General features: G+C 43.6%; 1 protein-coding gene across 1 annotated transcript in view; it reads right to left on the reverse strand.

Annotated features, from left to right (window-relative positions):
* Positions 1 to 404: 404 nt before the first annotated feature.
* Positions 405 to 18,635, reverse strand: part of pawr (PRKC, apoptosis, WT1, regulator) — a 58,305-nt gene continuing 40,074 nt past the window's right edge. Inside the window, exons 3-6 of the mRNA XM_030046177.1 lie at positions 13,055 to 13,089; positions 8,700 to 8,823; positions 5,543 to 5,647; positions 405 to 2,025 (exon numbers count right to left, since the gene is read on the reverse strand). Of these exons, the coding sequence (XP_029902037.1) occupies positions 1,939 to 2,025; positions 5,543 to 5,647; positions 8,700 to 8,823; positions 13,055 to 13,089 (351 nt within the window). The 3' untranslated portion in view covers positions 405 to 1,938. The remainder of the gene's footprint in view (positions 2,026 to 5,542; positions 5,648 to 8,699; positions 8,824 to 13,054; positions 13,090 to 18,635) is intronic.

An 18,635-nucleotide genomic window follows, 5' to 3' on the forward strand; every position in this document is an offset into this window, starting at 1 on the left:
AACAGAGCCTGCAGCACTTTCCGTGGGCTGTAAGAGGCTATTATCCTGAAATTTAGTTGACATTAGGCCTGATATGGTTCCAATATACACACTTTCCTCCTCAGTCTCTCTCCAGGTGATGGAATTAGTGCTTTGAATAGAGTAATAGAGGGCTGTGGGGTGGATGGAGGCTTGTTGTCCCAGGATGGTGGTGTTGATTGGCATGTTGAATCAGCATGGCTGCATAGGTGTGTGTGGGTGTGGGTGTGGGTGTGGGTGTGTGTGTGTGTGTGTGTGTGTGTGTGTGTGTGTGCGCGAGAGCCAAGGGGAGGAACTCAACCCCCGCCACCGTCACATTGCATTACCGACTCAGCGGCATGGTATCATCACATCAAATTAGTCTTAATGAACACAAGCGAGTCGGCTGAGAAGAGCGATAATCAAACTTTTATTAAATGACTTCATCTTCTGTACATGCATAATGTAATTGAGAGAGATAGATGGGTTTGTGGTGTGTGTGTGTGTGTCTGTCTGTCTGTGAGGAGACTGACTGATCCCCCCATATATGTATGTGTGTCTGTGTGAGTGTGTGTGGAAGCAGAGTGGCCTATTGACCGCCTAAAACCTAAATATATTCTTTGCCACTCAGTGGACAGAGTACAAGATGCAGGAGCTGCACGTTTGTCTCAGAACAACACGCCCCCCTCAGTGGAATGCAATGATCTAAATACAGATAGGTAAGGTAATATGCCTCTACCAGCCAAGCCAATTCCCTTGAGTAAACAAAAGAGATGCATTTTCAAATAGTACGCTCCTTCGGTTCATTTGGTAAAAAATGCACAGCTGTAGCTTACCCCACACATCTCAGTTGCCATATACAGAGAGCAGCTAAACATCTATCAATATTGCAAAGTCAAAAACTTGTAAACGCTTGAATTACAGATGCAAAATGCTGAAACAACAATTCCACATATACTACAGAAGGGTTTAACCCTAAAACATTTCACTTCGGATAAGTACAATAGTCAATTGTTAACATTGAAATGGTTAAAGCATAAAATCGATGTAAAAGTCTTGCTTGCTTCAATTTTGTGATTTTTATCGGAAGGATATACTACACCATTACTTCATTCCGGTTTCTTATATGACCTGTTTAGATTCAAATGTACCAAAAACTCATGGAAGTAAAGAGTAAATCTGGCATTAATGTAAAATTAAAAAAGCACCAGGCTTTAACTATTTTTACAAGGAACAAGAAATAAGAAATATCACTATTCACAAAAAAAAAATCTCACTTGCATTGGAAGGCATTATGTCCACTTTGGCTGATGGTAGCAGTGATTATGTGTTGAATTTGGCCTAAGTGATGCTAGACGCAGGCTCCATCATACAAGATGACAAGATGAGAAAACTATGATGGCCTTGGACACAATACGATAATGCAACACTGAGTGTTATTTGAAATTACCAATGTGACTGATAGGTGTACAGTAGTGGATAGATATCAGAGGAGAGACTTTTTTTGCTGCTAAAAACATTGAAAAGACCTTGTGTGCGCTTTGTTGGTGCACGACATACATTCATTTAACTTTAATGTTGCTTTTTTTTTACGACTTTATCAAAAATGAACAATCTAAATGACCTATGTACAATACATTTACATTAAAGATACCATGAGAGCATCAGGGGAACTTTCACCCCAGTTCACTCAGCTTGCACAACAAATGAAACACATCCTCCTCATGGGCTGCATTTAAGGCTGTGAGGCTCTGAGGACTACTTTATGGGGTCTCCTCCACAGAGTAACACAAATCAAGAGACAGAATCAAATAGATTAAAGGCCATGCTGATGGACTTGACCCAGGGCAGGAGGTTTGGAAAGGGGAGAGATTAAGAGATGCTCCATTCTGGGGGGGAGGTCGGGTTGTTCGATATGGGACTGGGCCGTGCAGAGAGGTTCTACCTCGTCAGCTGGCCCACCACTTTCAGCAGAGTCTTGTTCTCCTGTTTGAGTTGCTCATTCTCATCTTCAATGTCATCAAGGTCCTGCAATGGACAAAGAAGACAGCCCCGGGTTAGCAGTGTCTGGGCGAGGTAACACGCATGAATATTCAAACACACTCCCCTTGATATTTTTGAGGGCCCGGTCACAGGTTGGAGTGTTAGTCTGAGAGTTAGGGCGAGCGTTCCTCGCTGCCAGGTCTCCCCTTCAGCCCGGCTGCCTTGATAGCAACAAATTAGACATTAACAGCTCCAATTAGTTGCAAATGAGAGAGCCTCTCCGTCGCCACAGCGCTGTCTCATCGAAGTGACACTCCTCATTTTTAGCTTCTTCCATCACCAGCCATGATGGCACGACTGTCAGGAATGAGCCTAACAGCACTTAGAAGAATTACAAAAGTCAAACTAGGGAGGTCACGCGCCTCTCCACAGTGTGCCGTCTGTGCTCCAGAGGAAGGAGAGATAAAAATGCTAATTTCACTTCAAACAGACTGACTTCACTTTTTATGCAGACAAAAGGGGCCTCTAGTGTGTTGGTTTAACCTTTTAAAAGTCAAAATCCCCAAATTACTTTATCATCAGATGGGGAGAAGATCTCATCGGTATCCATAGCTTAGCTCGCATGCACTTGCTGGGATCTTAGCTCACTACAAGACAGGCTTTCTGCCTTCAAAGCGTGTTGAGAAGGAGATATGGGGCCTGCTGTTCAGCTTTATCTTTGCTTTCTCTCCCAAATAAACTTCTACATTGAGTCAGGGTTCAATCTCCCTCTGCGGAGACGCCAGACTGGATCAGCTGTTATCTACCGCTTTCCCATCAGGCCTTGCGGGAGCCTCTCTCAGGGACATTTCTGATGGCTATCGCTGCGTTGTCCGTCCTTACATAAAGCCCTTCTCTTATGACCAACTTCCTGTCCATGTGATGCTATCAGTCCCCTCTTGAACTCGCTGCGATATTGCCCCCTTCGTGTTTGCAGATGGATAGTAGGGAGTATCGTAGTGGCAAAAGTGTCAAGATAATAAAAAGCACTGGGCGAAGCTGCGGCTCACTCATCTGGTCGCTGAAGCTGCGCACAACAACACAGACTGTTGTGTTTGTTGGCGGAGACTGGTCTCTTGTTTGGGTTGGAGTGCCTCCTCGGGGGGAGGGCTGTGATCTGTCTTCTCAGAATATTCGAAACATAAAAGGCTTTCAGATCTATCCCCCCCTGCCGAGATTCCCTTCAGAAATGCCAAAAACAGAACTGTGTTTTACCACCAGCCCCTGTGACCCAGAAAACAAGGGTGAAAGCTGCGAGTTGAGGAGGGATTGTTGACAGGCCGGGGCGTGAGGGAGATGAGGACTATGGGAGGCACAGGGTTGTGAATCACTCCAGCTGCTGAACGTAAGAGGACATCAGCAACGTGAGCATCCCTGACCTTTCACCCCTGACCGCGGTACGAGGAGGAAACAGGACCCGGGCCAGCGAGGCCAAACCAAACATAAAAACACAGATGACCCCTGCCAGTGGGTTAATCTGCATGTGGAACACCGTGAGAGCGCGATCGCTACAAGCCCCCTACAAACGCTTTGAGAGTGCATCACCTATTTTAATTGGATTTTTGAGAATAATCATAAGTAAAGTTGGTCCAGTTATGATGACTGGTGTGTGGAGAATCACAGCATCCTCCTGCTAACGTCTGTTTCGCATCGAGAGCTATTTACTTCATTGGGCCAGTGAGGAGAGATGGGAAAACTCATGTCTACAAAGGCAATTCATCACACATTTTCCTGTTGATTCCTAGATGGAAACTGGAATACACTACTGACTGAAATTGGCTAGTACCCAGGACACAATGGCAGCCTTTTCTGTAGACTGTCAACAGATGACCTTTGGATTACAGCAGCAGCATATCTCAGTCTTTTATTGAAAATGGGGGGCAACAGCTCTAACTCAGGCTTCACACGCGGTGTGTGCTCGAGGGTTTCAAAAAGGTGCCTTCAGAGGCCGGGAACTGAAAGCTCTTTATACTTCAAATAGTGAATGTTTTTCTTCGCTGGACCTGTGACATTAAATCGCATGGGATATTGTCTGGTGTGGTTGTTGAAGAATTCAGTATAGTTCAGTCACAAAGACTATGTGCGTCATCTTCACCAGGTCACTCATTCTTTTTCCTTCCTCCACATTAGCCTATCAGAAGCTGCCCCGTGTTGTTATTTCAGGTCTGATTTATTTGTGTGCCCCTCTGCCTCCCCACCTCCACCAGCGTGAAGGCTTTCAGAGGGTTACACATGGCATTCCCAAGAGGCACTCTCAAAAGAATTATCCTCTCCCCCTTCAATCGGTGCTACCATCCATGGGAGCCCTTCCCCAACGGCTCCTCATGACCAATAAGTGTTTCTTTTAATTAAATCAAAGTCACAAACTGCATACTGTGTAACTGTAAGCCATGTGGAGATAGATGATACACTGAGATACACTGAAATGCTAAAAAGGTGGGAACAGCACATGCCTGTTGGTTTCAGCAGAAATATTTCAGTACCATTTATAACAGCATCTTTATTCAATAAAATATTCGTCTTTCCAAATAGTTCTTGGTATCACAAAATGGGGACAACTGACAGGTTTGTACTTCTTTAACTGTTCATCCAGATTGGCTGGAAATACCCACAAATTAAAGCTGATGAAAAATCAGTGGGAAGAGGAACTGGATGTACAAATCTCTGATGAATTCTGGCCAGATTTCTTTAGACAGGATACACGCCTCCTCAGTTTGCTTAAGACGTACAATTAGAGTCTGAAATTCCCACCTGCCAAGCACCAAATGCTGGTACAATTTGTCTTTGGCAGATAACTCAATAAGGCTCACCCGCCACCCTGAATGCCCCAGTTGTGAAAGTCCTCGGCCTTTGCATGTTCGCAAACTTTGACTTTCTGACCACTGTGCCCTCTCTCTGACGAGCCAATCAAATCAAAGCAAAGCAATGGCTCTGCATCCAAAAGACCGCCTGTAAAACTGATCTACATACACGTTTTAGCTTTTCCATCTCTGCTGTATGGACGGTTGACAAACCTAACATTGGTTGAAACTCAAGCTCTCTGGTAACATGTAGCAGGTGTGAAGACAAAAAAAATGGACTTTTATTATTACTTATTTTTTTGGTTTTGGTTTTGTTTCACCATTTTTTTTTTATCCTGTTTGCATGTAAAGTTCATCTAATCTTACAATGTATCAAAAAATAGGGGAGTTATTTTGTATGTTATGTAAAATGAAAATTGGAGCTGAAACAATCTTGAGCCAAATATTTATTATGTTAGCCCCCGTCCCACATAATAATAATAACAGTGTAAAAATAAAACAAAAATAAGGTTTGTTGATGTCCAGAAAACAAATACAGCTCAATGAAATCACTCACACATTTGTACAAGCACAAACCCACTCCATCCCTTGCTGAGAATTTGCAACCCCCTCACACCACCCACACACAAACACAAAAGGACAATCAAAATATCAGAAATCACAGCAGAAAATTACATGCATAGAGCTGCTGTTGGACAAGGAAAGGGGGGGGCGAGACTCACTCTGTTCAGCAAGTCGATTTCCTCCTTCAGTTTCCCGATGAGGTCGTCTTTGTCCTGGTGGGCCTTCAGCAGCCTCGCATTCTCCTGACGCTCTTTGGCCAGCTCCTGAAAACACACACACACACACACACACACACACACGAACACACTCACAGTGGGTCTTCAAACCACAAAGCTCAAAACCAGAGGGGGGGCAGAGAAATCTATACTCAAACTTATCCATACACATGAGCAAAGTCACACTAAGGCATAATCAGGAAGTAGATATCTAGGAATTTACTTGGGTTGGATCAAAAAGCGGCTAAGCAAAAACGGCCCCAATAGTTACACCAAAGATAGTCGTTTGAACATAAAGATAGTGGACTCTATTCCTGCTTTCCAACACGACTACATCACAGTAATCGTCAGGTGGGCAAACCACAGAGCAGACAAAGCAGACTACAGAGCAAGTGTGGTTTTGTTGTTTGCGTTTCCTGGTGTCAACGGGAAAAAGTGAGAAACTTGCTGTGATGTTGGAAATATTCTCCGTCTGCAGCGTCTGAGGACAATACGAGCCAGGTTTCTGAAAAGCCCAAAGTGTTGTCCTTATCCTGAGCAAAATCATAGTGCTGTGATGATAGTGGTTTGCAGAAAGGAACGTTTCAAAAAGCTTTCAAGCTTCACCAGAGATATTCTCGGCTGAGAATAAATAACTGTCTAATTTTACTGAATGAATGTTACAGTATGGCAAACGCCATTGAGTCTGCTGCAGCAAACGAGGAGCTGTCTGTAATGGGGAGGACGGATTAGTCGGTGGCATCAGGTAGCTGCTGCCAGGTTCTCACAGTTAAGTCCACAATCCGTCTTTTTCTCCACCATCTTTGGTTACACTGCAGTGAGGTGACAAGACAGTTTTCAATCTCCTAAAATGTAGCACCTTGCCGTAGTCTGACAGCCTGGCTGCAAAGCAGGCTTTAACGGCAGTAGGTACAGGCTGCTTTATCAAAGAACATTTTGGTAATGAAAGCGACTATTTTAAGAGGTGTCAAGACCCAGGCGGTAATGAGTGCTGCTTCTGCAAATGCCTATTTGTTGAGAGACTTTTTTTTTTTTTTTTGGTTTTGTGTGTGTGTGGGGAGGCTTGATTTCAAAAGAAGCACGTAGCCTGCTATTTCCTACTGCCAGCGAGTTGCAAATGAACAACCGCACAGAGAAGGCACCGCAGACGCCAGCAGAAGGGAACAACTCACTAATGGTTCATTTCAATTAAGTGGCAACGGTCCTTGGGGTTTGCAGTATGTCCTTGTGCGTTACATGGATGAAAAATGCTTTTGTTGTCCTTCAAAATGGACTTGGGAGAACGCCAGTGTCTTACTGGCCACATCTGCCAACAACTACAGTGAAATAAAGGAATACTGTTGCATAGAAAGAGAGGGGGGGGGGGGGGGGGGGGGGAGAGAGAGAGAGAGAGAGAGAGAGAGAGAGTTGCAAGGATAAACACAGAAGGTTAACATGCCCATATGTTCAGGTTGCAGGTTTGTGTTTATGCTCCGAGTCAATGGATGCCAGAAATGACACTTTCCAGCTTCACTTTCTACTGCAGATAAGCATGGCATTGTTTCCATAGAAACCAATCGAGGAGGGAAGAGGCACAAAGCATAATGAGTTAGCTACCATAAATCTGCAGGCCACTGAAACTGTATTCATCTTATTCATTAAGGGCATTATAGGTAACTATCAGCATTAAATCTCATCTCAGAGAAAGCAGAACAAACATCGCTCAAGGATAGTGTGTGAAATGGGCTTTCACTGGCATTTCTAGTTCTCTGGCTGGTAGGAACAGCTCACGTGGAGGTCTGGAGGTCACCAAAGACAAAGCGGAGCTAACTTTTAAAAATCCTTTTCAGAAGGCGTCCGGATAATGTGAGTTGGAGTGGTGCTGCGGTGGTGGCGGTGAGGGGTTGAGTGGCTGAAAGGAGCGGCGTGGGAGGGACAGAAACATCTCCACGGTAAAAAGGTCACGTCTTCAAGAGCAGGGAGGAGATTTTTCTGAGCCACAGCTCTGACCCAGAAAATCAGAACTCAGACGGACGCTCGGAGAAATCAAAGTGGAAATTCATCTGTGCACAACACGCGGCTGATGGATGCTTTCAGGCCGCCGGGGACCTTCGCACCGCCTCTTCCAGAACTCCAGTGCAGCTAACAGGAAACATTTAGGAACTGATAGGATTTCCTAAGTGACAGTAGATGCGACTCATAAAAGCGTTTCCTCTGTGATTTTATCTTACAGTCGTGCTTTGGGGCTATTTTAGCTGTGGTTACATCTAGAAATGTAGTGGAAGGTAAACCTACACAAACTCAGCTTATGCACCTTTTCATTTGGCAGAGATCGTTTATTTGGGCTGACATGTAACATCTGGAGGGCTGGGCAGTGTGGACAAAATCAAATATCATGATATCTTTGATGGAATATTGTTATTGTTATTATAATGTTAGTGCATTCATAAGATTTTTACTCCAATTTTTACAGTGACTCAAACAGTGATTACCAGTGTAGTTATGATGCAAAGCAAACAGGCTGAGGCAAATCATAGAACAGCTAATAATAAGTTCAGAAACACAGTCATATTATGACTAATTTTACAGATATGATATGCAATGTGATTCATGATTTTATTTTTTAGATCCTTATTGCATTATAATTATCCTTATTGCATTATAATTTTTTAAATAATTAAATTTTTTTTTTTTTTTTTTGAAAAAGTTTAAAATTAATAAAATGATGTGATTTTTGCTGGGGTGTGTACCAAACAAACGTGTTTTCTTACATAAAAGTCGGGGCTCTTCTGTAGCACCATAATACTTTTTTTTTTTTTTTTTTTTATCATGTCACAAATTTTTCCTTTATCAAAAAACTGCAGCATATTTCAATTAAGTGTTCAGCCCTAATATCTGATACCAGTACAATATGGATATATTTCCTAGTTATTATAGAATAAATTAAGGACTAGAATAAGTTAATATTCTCTGAAAAGTGGATTTGTTTATACTGGTGATTGTTTACCTTGCAGTGATCACCGACTAGAGGTCATAGTTCACCCAGATTTTGATTTATTACACTGGTGTTAGTGCATAAAGGGATATTTCAAAGTCAAATGCAGCTGGTTAGTAGAAATACCTTCTCCAGTTCCTCCATCCTTCTCTCCAGGCTTCCAGGTGCTGCGGCGCCGCCATCTCTGCCGTGACGGCCGTGTCGGTGTCTGCTGTTCCCTCCCTCCTCCTCAGACCCCGGCCCTGCAGAGCTGTTTCACACACACACACACACACACACGTACATAAACACCACTAGTACACTAGTAACACTAAGCATAAGCGTGCTCCATGTTCAAGTTTTCCAAGCAAGCAAATCCTGTAAAAGAGAAAAAAAAAAGGTGAGACAGTCCAATTTGCGTGGAGAGACTCGCCGCCATTCAAACCTGCCCGATAAACGCATTCACGCCGAGGCTGTTTGAAGGTGTGAATCATACCCACGTAATGAAACTTCAATGGCATGACACATCCATCATCAAAAGAACAGGTGGCAATATCTTCTACGTATTTGCTGCTTTCAATTAGGCATGCATTATTAACGCCCCCTCGCTTTTTACTCCAATAAATGCAGAAAGCCTGTCAGTGGCTTCCAACTGGGGTGCAAAAAGGATTCTGATTAAGAAACAATTTACATAAGACAACCTCGCAAAGCTTGAAGAATGGCAGCAGCAACTTCACTGTCCCGGCGCTTCAGCTGCTTGAAACACATGGTCACGGAGGCTTTTGTATGCAGCTAGCGAGGGACATTAACCTTATCTTCTATTCACTCGCTCGCTGCTTAGAGACTGATTCTGGGGCAGCTGGGAGAGAATATTTGTGTGGAATTTATTTTCTCGCTGACTTTATTTCAATAATTACCGACATAGCAACTTGGAATGACTTGCTGGCTCTTCTTTTTTCCCCGTCACAAACAGATTGTGCCAATTTTACAAATCTCGCAGGGAATCAAATTATTGGGGAGCCTCTAGGCGTCAGTGCATTGTCTGAGAAGGACTGGCTGCATATCTCTCTCTATTTGAAACAGATAGAAAAGCTGCTGGCATGACAATGGACAAGCAGAAGTGCATTGTTTGCCACCTCGCTTGAGGATCTGACAGATATGCCCATTAAAATGAAAAGGGGAGAAAAAAACATACAGAGAGCACAACATCAACAGAGCCGTGGCTGTTTAGTTTTGAGTTTGGACGAGCTGTGTACGTCTTCACTGAGAGTTAAGATTTAAAGAATGGTGATGAATGCTGATGTGCCCCGGGAGGTAAACAGCACGTCCTTAAAATGGTGAGAATCTTCCCTGGATCTGAGCTGCGTCTCAACTCAACTCATTATTCTTTTCTCCGGCGAGGCTACAGTGCCATTTCTCAAACGCAAGCAGAGAGGCAGCGTTTTTTTTTTTTTTTCTGTAGCGTGACATTTAGAGAGAACCAACAGCTTATTTTCACCCATTCTTCCACGGAGCACACCGCTGCAGCGCCCACTGCTTTTGATCAAGAGGAAGTCCTTGAAACGCTCTCCTTGGAGCTCACCTACGCCAAGATAAAGAGCATTTCATTTGTCTCTCTCAATGTGGCTCTTCAAGGCCACTCCTCCTCCACCATTGACGCGAGTGCGCTTACACAAGCATACCTACAAACCCAGTGTGCACACACGCACCATTAGAAAGTGTGACCTCCTGTAATAATAAATATGCCCACTCACTGCGATGTCCCAATAGAGGCCTACACAAAAACACTGGCAACACATTGTTTGCAAAGTGTGTGTGTCTGTGTATACATGTGTGGCATTCATGCGTGCCATTTTAGTTAGGGCGCTATCTCGCTGAATGTGCACACACACATACTGTACACAAACAAGGCCTCTAGGGTGCTCAGCATGTGTTGAAGCCCAGCCTAAACATCCATGTCCTCGATGCTAAATATCACACCGCGGCCCATTAGCACCCTGCAGTGTGAGGTCTGGGAGAGAGAGAGGCTCAGGCAATCATCCACTCCTGGGAGCCTCAGCAGGTGGGGAGGAGAAAGCAGAGGCAGGAGAGCCAATACATGCCTGGAACGCCGCAGCCAAAGGGATAACAATGCCCGTCTGCGAGCTGAAGTGTCAACTTGGACTGACTCGCCTGCACTGAAAACCACTACACACAGTACTCAACCATCTGATTAGCATCCCGCCCAACACCGATACATGCCATTGCCTTTTGTCCAAAGGAAGCGTCACACCAAACTCCATTAGAAATCAGCATGAGCTAGAAAATAAAGTGGCCTTGTTTGTCAGCAAACATGCAGTGCAGAAGCGTCCACACCCCTTGGCTTTTGGCACACTTATTATTTCAAAGGGCATTTATTTCAGTCTTCTCACAAACAAAACTGAAGTATATAACTGTAAAATTCAAGTTACAGAAGAACTCAACAGAGCTAACTCAGCTGTGCATCAGAAAATTCAAAAACATGGTGAAACAGACATGGCTTTAAAAATACAGTTTACCTCAGCCTCAGGCTTGATGACGGCTCATCAGGATGAATGACATGAAATGAAAAGTGCTGGGGCAGGAACTGTTCAGTTTCCGTCATTCGAACAATAAAATATAAAATGACAGCAGGCAAGATAAAAGTTGAAACAAAGTTAACCAACATGCACAGGAGGTAGAAAAAAAGACAGATAAATCCCCAGGAGAGACATTATATTACAGGTGAGTGGAGCAAATGAAGAGGGAGTGGGTGGAACTCGCAATACATTAGCAATACATTTCGCTTAATTTGAGGTGAAAAGCTGAATATTGTAGCTTTAAGATGTTTCATGAGTTGTTAGGGGCCACTGAGTGCACCTGCAATAAACCAAGGTGAACTTTTAGAGCTGCACACGTCTTATTCCCAGACTGTTCGTCCACACCGCGGAGGGTAGTGGTGAGCAGTGAACCACTTAGAAGTTGAGCTCAAAACATTTTGTCAGTGCGCACTACATTAAACTGACAAATTTTGCAACAGATTTTGGTGTGACAGTATCCCCATACAAGAAAGAAATTCACTTATCATGGCTTCAGCACACTATGACTTGATTATGTAAAAGTATTAGGGCTAGCTCAGGGACAAACTGAGCAGAGGCCTTGTCAAATACTGTAAAAGCCTGCATTCAGAGAGAGAAAAAGCAAGAGAGAGAGAGAGATATGAATGCGTGTAGCCGCTCTACCAGCCATCTCGTGCTCCCCAGCCCACCTGGCAGGCTATCTGCTGCAGAACGGCAGAGCGTCCAAGTGTGGCCAGGCCAGCCGATCAGAGCGGCAGACATAATTACATGGCCAGATTGAGAGTGTCAGCTGGTGAACTTGGCCATTGGGATCGGACACAATTTCACAATTTGCTATTGTCTCATGCAAATACTGCAAAATAAATACAGAGGACGCGCCAAGGTTCTTAAAGGATGTCACCACGTGTAGGTGTGCAGCGTTACTGGCCGAGAGATGAATAATAACCAGGGATTCATTCGATTGCGCGCTACTTTGTTGAACGTGTTATTCACATATGCATAAAGGATAAGAATGTTAGCTGGGAGGAAGTCCAGCTCAGTGGCAGGAGGCTAGCAGTTATCATTTGGAGCATCCAGCCAGTATCCAGCACTCAGTAACAATGAGAGGAAGATAGCACCACTACTGTCCTACAGAACAGCTCGAGGGGAAGTGAGATAATATCACATTTTTCAAAATGGGTGAACAGCTCCTTTAAGAGCTATGTCCTTCAGGAGTCTTTGAGACAATTCAGGGACATCAATAATTCATTCTGACTATTATTGTTTACCCCAGCGAATGTAATGAAACAAAGTAGAAGAACATGTATTTTGACAATAGTTTAACTCCCTCGTCAAATGTCCTTACATGCTGCATGGAGCATGACGCAGTTCAACAATAACTCAAAAAATTCATCTCAGTTTGGAGAAGGTCTACCCAGAAAGAGTCTCGGCTTCAACACTGATCTATTTGGTTGCTGCTGGAATGAAAGGGTTTGAGGGCCCCTCACCACACACCAGACCAATCTCAATTGAATTGAACAGTTTAGACTCCAGACTTTTCAAGCAAATCATTTCGTTTCAGCGCTACCTGCCAGCACTCTAGTAAAGTGATGGTCTGAGCAAAATGTCCCAGGTCCAGATGGCGTACTGTCAACCTCTGTTCAAAGCATTGTTCAAAGCAAAGCTGTTCATTGCCCTTAAATCATAAATGGAAACGGCAACTTTGAATTTTTGAAAAGAGATCATTGGCATGAAAAAAAACAAAAGAAAAAAAGGCCATGACGCACAGAACACGCATCAGATAATTCATCTGCTACGATAATTAATGACTCAGACATCTGTGCTTCCTCCTGGTCCCTGTTCCTTCCTTTAACACATTATAACACTTGTGATGCCACGGCAGATAAACTCCACTCTCAGTGTCAGAATAATGAAAAAGAGTCTCACCTCTTATGGCGGCCACTCCCAGATCTCGGAGTATCCTGGAAAAAGAAAGGAAAACCAAGCATAAGCAAAGGAAAACCCCCGGCTCCAAAACCAACAACTCAGGGATCTAAATTACATCACCAGTGCTTGAGGGGATATTCGCCTCTCACGATCGAATAATGAAGTAAAACAAAAAGAGCAGCGCTGCAAGTCTCTAATCTCAAAATAATTGTTATTTCAGAAAAATGGTAGGGTATACCACAATGAGTTTTTAGGTAGGTATCATCCATTGTGGTCTACAAACTGAACTATGTTCCTGTGCCTTGGGTCGTGTGGGCTCAACAAAGAGGAAAAACAATAGAAAAAAAAAAAAAATCCATCTACAAGATAAGAGAAATACATCAGAAGTAGCATTTATAGAAAGCCTTCAGGTTGTGCAGGAATGTTTTTGAACTGCAGCTGCTGAGCTGATATATAGATAAGCTTTAGTGCATCTAATAGTTTAGCCAGAGCCCTGTAGCCCCCAGTTGTGGAAGGCAATCTTGTTTCATGCAACATGAGGTGCATGTTTATCATCCTCGCCCATTATTACATGATCTAAAGGTTGTTTAGATCTATATAGCAGTGACGCTCCAATAAAAGCGCCTTTGGTGAAAAAGCGGTTCCCTCTAAAAATGAGGTGTGTGTCACAGTCGCGGTGAGATGAATACACATCTCCTCTTTCCTAGGGTCTTGTGCAGTGAAGGGTCACGGGTTTGATGGAGGAGGCTCGGCGCTGCTGCGATCTATCAGTCAGCTGGGCTTTGGCCGGTGTGGGGGGAAAAGTTGCACCCTACTTTTGTCATGCACCGGCCTCTCTATCTCAGTGACATATCATCCATTACCTCTATCCAGAGCGGTGGACGGGAATCGCTCCCCTCATCTCTCACCTGGTTATGGCATGGAAAGATTTACAGAGATGGAGGATAGCGGGAGGGCATGCTGGGAAAAGCCGCTCTGCAGCACTGGGGCATGAGACTCACTGATAACCGAGCGTTGCATCAGATCAGGTTTTTAAGTGCATGTACCAGATTTTTAAGTGCATGTACCAAAATTTTGTTTTAGAGTTTCTTGGGGTTGCACAAAACCCGGCAGCTGCCACTGCTACACTTGCAAAGCCACCTGAAGCAGTCCAGTCCTCCTCCACAAACTGTCTTCATATCAAGAATTCAATCTAAGGTGCACAGATGGCGCTATACCCCAATTCCAGACTGGATATTGAGCACAAAATCCCATGAAGTTTGATGCACAGTAGAAGTATAACTATGTAGCTGTGCATGTTGGAGACTTTTAGAAAATTTAAACCTGGTGTAGAGGGTTACAATCCCTCCACAAGGATTAAAAGGCTGACCAGGAAGGCCCATGTCTCACATCACTGTCCCCAGGTGAAAAGGAGAAGGAGGTTCCCACTTAGAACCAGAGAGAGATAATAGCAAAAGAGGAGGAAAGAGTGAGCTCCACTGGAAGCTGTATTTAGCTGAGATATGATATTTCTAGTATGCAGATTAAACTCTACTTTAGATGTAAACCCAGATTTCCCAGGTGGAGCTGCCAGCACTATCCCTGCTAATACACATCAGGGAATAGAGCTGATGAAAATGCTGTCTATATGTAAATAAGTACTGTATGTTTACTCTCTTTCTATTATGGTCCAGTATAATCGAAAGCAGCACACAGGTCAGGAGGTTTGAATATACAATTGGCCTGGAAATCAGTTCTGTTGGCGTCAAACACAAAAAGAAAAAAAAAGACATTTCCACACATCTATTCTGTGACACACTGCGTGAGCCGGGGCCTCATATTCCAGGCCCAGTGGCTTGCTGGCGAGGGTTAGTGCTCTGGATTGATTATTTTCTGGTGAGGTGAAAGAACGCTGGAATCCGCGCTGAAACAACATGATGGAAGGATCATAGCGGTCGCCAGGGCCAGGAGAAGAGGCGAGGCTGTGCCAGCGCTGAGGTGCACACAATGATCTGTGCAGTCAAACCAAAAGAGCAGGGAGGCGTCTCGTATAACATTCAGTACAGACGATGAACTGACAGAAAAACACAAGAGCACATATTTTCCCTATATGCACTGGCTGCTTTTAGACAGGAGGATCAGTTATCTGGTGGTGTGATGTTTAAAGCTGCAGCAGGCAAGACTTTTATGTAAATAAAGAATCCATTTCATCGGCATAAATTAAAAAGTTGGACTGCAACAGATTTCCGAAATTGTAGATTCAACCTCTTTGTCCAAATTAAATTTTGCTGTTGTTATCCACAGGAAATGATGAATTGAAACATATGAGTGAAAATCAAACTTGGTGAGCGATCACAGACGAGCCCGGTCGATAAACACAAGCGCAATGTGTGCAGTTTACTGACATCATGTTGCATGATCGCCGGGTATTGAAGATCAAATATTTTATCTGTTGCCAGAGACATAACTGACTTACTGCATAGCACTACTGCAACTAATTATTACTTTCATTGTCAATTAATGCATCAATTATTGGTTGGCTAAGAGACTAATCATTTTGTCTATAAAATGTTAAAAATGATTCAAATGACCTCCTTAGTTTGACCAGCAGCCAAAAAAACAAAACAAAACAAAGTATTAATTTTGCAATGAAGCCGAGAGAAACTAGCAAATCTTAACATTTGTGAAGCGACAACAGGTATTTCCAATCAATAAATGACTAATACTATTAAATTTACAATTAAATTATAACTTTCATAATTCCTAAGTTAGTGATTAATCGACTGATTAGTTCATTATTCAAAAGACTGCGCCATTTGTGAGAAGGTAAGTGATGCCATTAAGTCACACTGTGAGTGTGAGTGTGTGTGTGTGCGCGCTTAGGCTGTTGATTTCTACAACGCAGTGTTATATAATGCATGGTATTTTTAGATTTTTGCCGTCAGAGAATACAGATGTCTTATTCTGCACATTTCCAACTGAACTGTCAATCAGAAACATTTCACTCGAAATTCATACTTTAATAGCTCTACTGGAAGAAAACTCAAGAAGGCTGAGCCAGGTGCTGCTTCAAATGGGCTTATAACTGACTGTTATACTGACCCATGTTACTTTTTATTAACAGTTTTTGGTTCAGGAGCAGGTATGTGCTATAAACCTCGGACATCCAGTGAAAGGAGGATATCTTATCTGTTTATAATACAGTGTGTCAGTTTCTCATGCCCTTGCTTTTATTTATCATTATCTTCCACCATAGTTTGAGTGCTGCAGAGCCGATGATGACACTGAGGCTCTGAGGCATGTCCTGGTGTGTTGGTGTCACCAGAGCTACAGAAAGACCAGGCAACATACACAATAATACAAGCCTAAAAAGTTTACTCTAGTACTCAAGATACTCATATAATCACATGTACAACTATAGTATATTCTATTAAGTAACGAGCTAAACAGGAGGGAACACTTATCTTGTGCTGAGTGCATATTTGGTCAGCTGTAAGTCTGAAACAGAGAAAAGGATGGACAAGAAAGCAAACAAACAAACCCCTTATCGTACAAGGTGGCATCCACAGCCTTCCCTCTAGCGCTACACTGATAAGAGAGACAATAATTCCTCCGTGGCTGCGATGCAGGCTGGAGTCTGACACTGAAAGAATACCATGTTTACACAAGGCATCTCAGATTTCATTTGCCATGTTACCGCTGCACCTTTTGGCGGTGTTTCAGAGCCGGCGCGCTCCGCCGAGGATGTGAATGTGTGAGACGAGGTCAACGCAATTCATGTATGACTACTTCACTGCACACAATAAAGGTCCGTGCGACTTTATTTATCATGCTTGAGCTGCGCTGACAGCTCCCATAAGCCCAGCCGCAGACCTGAGAGCTGCACAGACCGCAGACAGAGGAGTATCAAGAATAAAACAGGCACTATAGCTCCAACTGTTTAAGACGTGATGTATGCCTCTGCAAATAACTGTGGTGTGGCTGAACCACTGATATTATTATTGGCTACGGGCCTAATGGTAGGCTGCTACTTGGAGTAGTTATCAGTTTCCTTTTTCAGTTTAAGATGACCTTAAAATTGGCATTCTGAGTGTGTGAGTAAGCAACTTCTTCAGGTATATCCGTGCCAATGCTCAAATCCCTGATAAACCACATTCAATTTGTTGCAAAAAAACGTATCGCTTCTCATCTCTTCATGATTTTGACAGCCCATTAAACGTGGAAAATCTCTAACTCTACAAATGCCTGCCATCTTGAAAGTCCCAACAAAAGGCGGTCTTTGGCATTCCAGCCAGATGCCAAAAAAACGGTCAAGCTCTGCGAATCTCTCTGTGCAAGGCTGATAAAAATCGGCATTTTACTGGAGGCATTCAGTCAGGTCAAGAGAGATATGCTTTCTCAAATAAGTGAGCATGACTGGTGTTTAAAAAACCAGGGAAAAGACAAAAAAAACCCCCCAAAAAAACAGTGAAACTAGGCTAAAGGAAAGTCGTCCCAGAGCCCTGGGAAAACGTCTGTGACTGAATCAAACATGAAACTTCACCCAGTTGTGTATTATGTTGACAGGCCCAGATTTATAACCGCTTTGTTCTATTTAACCCATTTCTCTTCCTGCTTTCCTTCCATTGTCTGTGCAGAAATGAGCTGGTCAGCACTAACGCCCAGTCAAATGTCCGCACAGACTACAAAACCCTCTTAAATACTGATCCCACCTTGCTGTGTGTCTTTGTTGCAGGCAGTAGACACCGATCTTAGGACAAATCAGGTCCCAGAAAAGAAACAACTTAAAGACCGCATTGCAAACGTCTGCTGGAAATCATGATGGCCTGCAATTTAACCCTCTTTTTATTGTTTGTTTGTGGGAAGCTGAACGAGATGCGATGGGGAATTGTGTCCCTAGGCCGAGCATTCCTGATGGTTGAGCTGCTGGGACATTTCTTACAGTGTTTTTATAACTAGCTGAACTATTTTTGCTGTTAGTGAGCCTGTAAAAGGCAAATATTGCTCCGGCTAACTTGGCTTATACGGCTGTAATCTTTCTAGTCTTCAGTCAACAGAGGTGAGAATCTGATCAAATATTGTTTCAGGCAGCAGGATGAAATTCAGGAGCTGTTGTTCTTGGTCGTGAGTGCCATGTGGTGGGTAGTGAACATTTCCCTGCTGTTCAGACAAGATGCTCGGCATAATCACCATTTTTTGGACTGAGAGGTGCTAATTAAAAATGCAAATGAGGCTTGTTAAAAAGTGCGGTGATTGTCATGGCTATGTGTTTCTATGGGAGAGAGGGAAAGAGAGAGAGAGAGAGAGAGACCTGTGCCGCTCTGTTGTGGACTTGGCGCCACATGAAAAGCAGATGATCCCCAGGAATGTTCCATACGGTTCTGGCTGCTGGATCGTGGAAACAGGTTTTCTTGTAGGACTCACATAGCAGAGGGAGGTAAGGCCTGATAACCAGGACCACATGCTTATAGAGGGGCCTCTGTGTGACCCGCCACCACTCAGCCTGCGCATATCAGATAAAGGTATCCTGCCACGAGGGGAAGGGGTAGGTGTGTGTGTGGTGTGTGGGATGTGGCCAGTACACGTGCATATTCCCAAGAAA

Source organism: Myripristis murdjan, chromosome 23 (genome assembly GCF_902150065.1).
Source record: "Myripristis murdjan chromosome 23, fMyrMur1.1, whole genome shotgun sequence".
Taxonomy (NCBI): domain Eukaryota; kingdom Metazoa; phylum Chordata; class Actinopteri; order Holocentriformes; family Holocentridae; genus Myripristis; species Myripristis murdjan.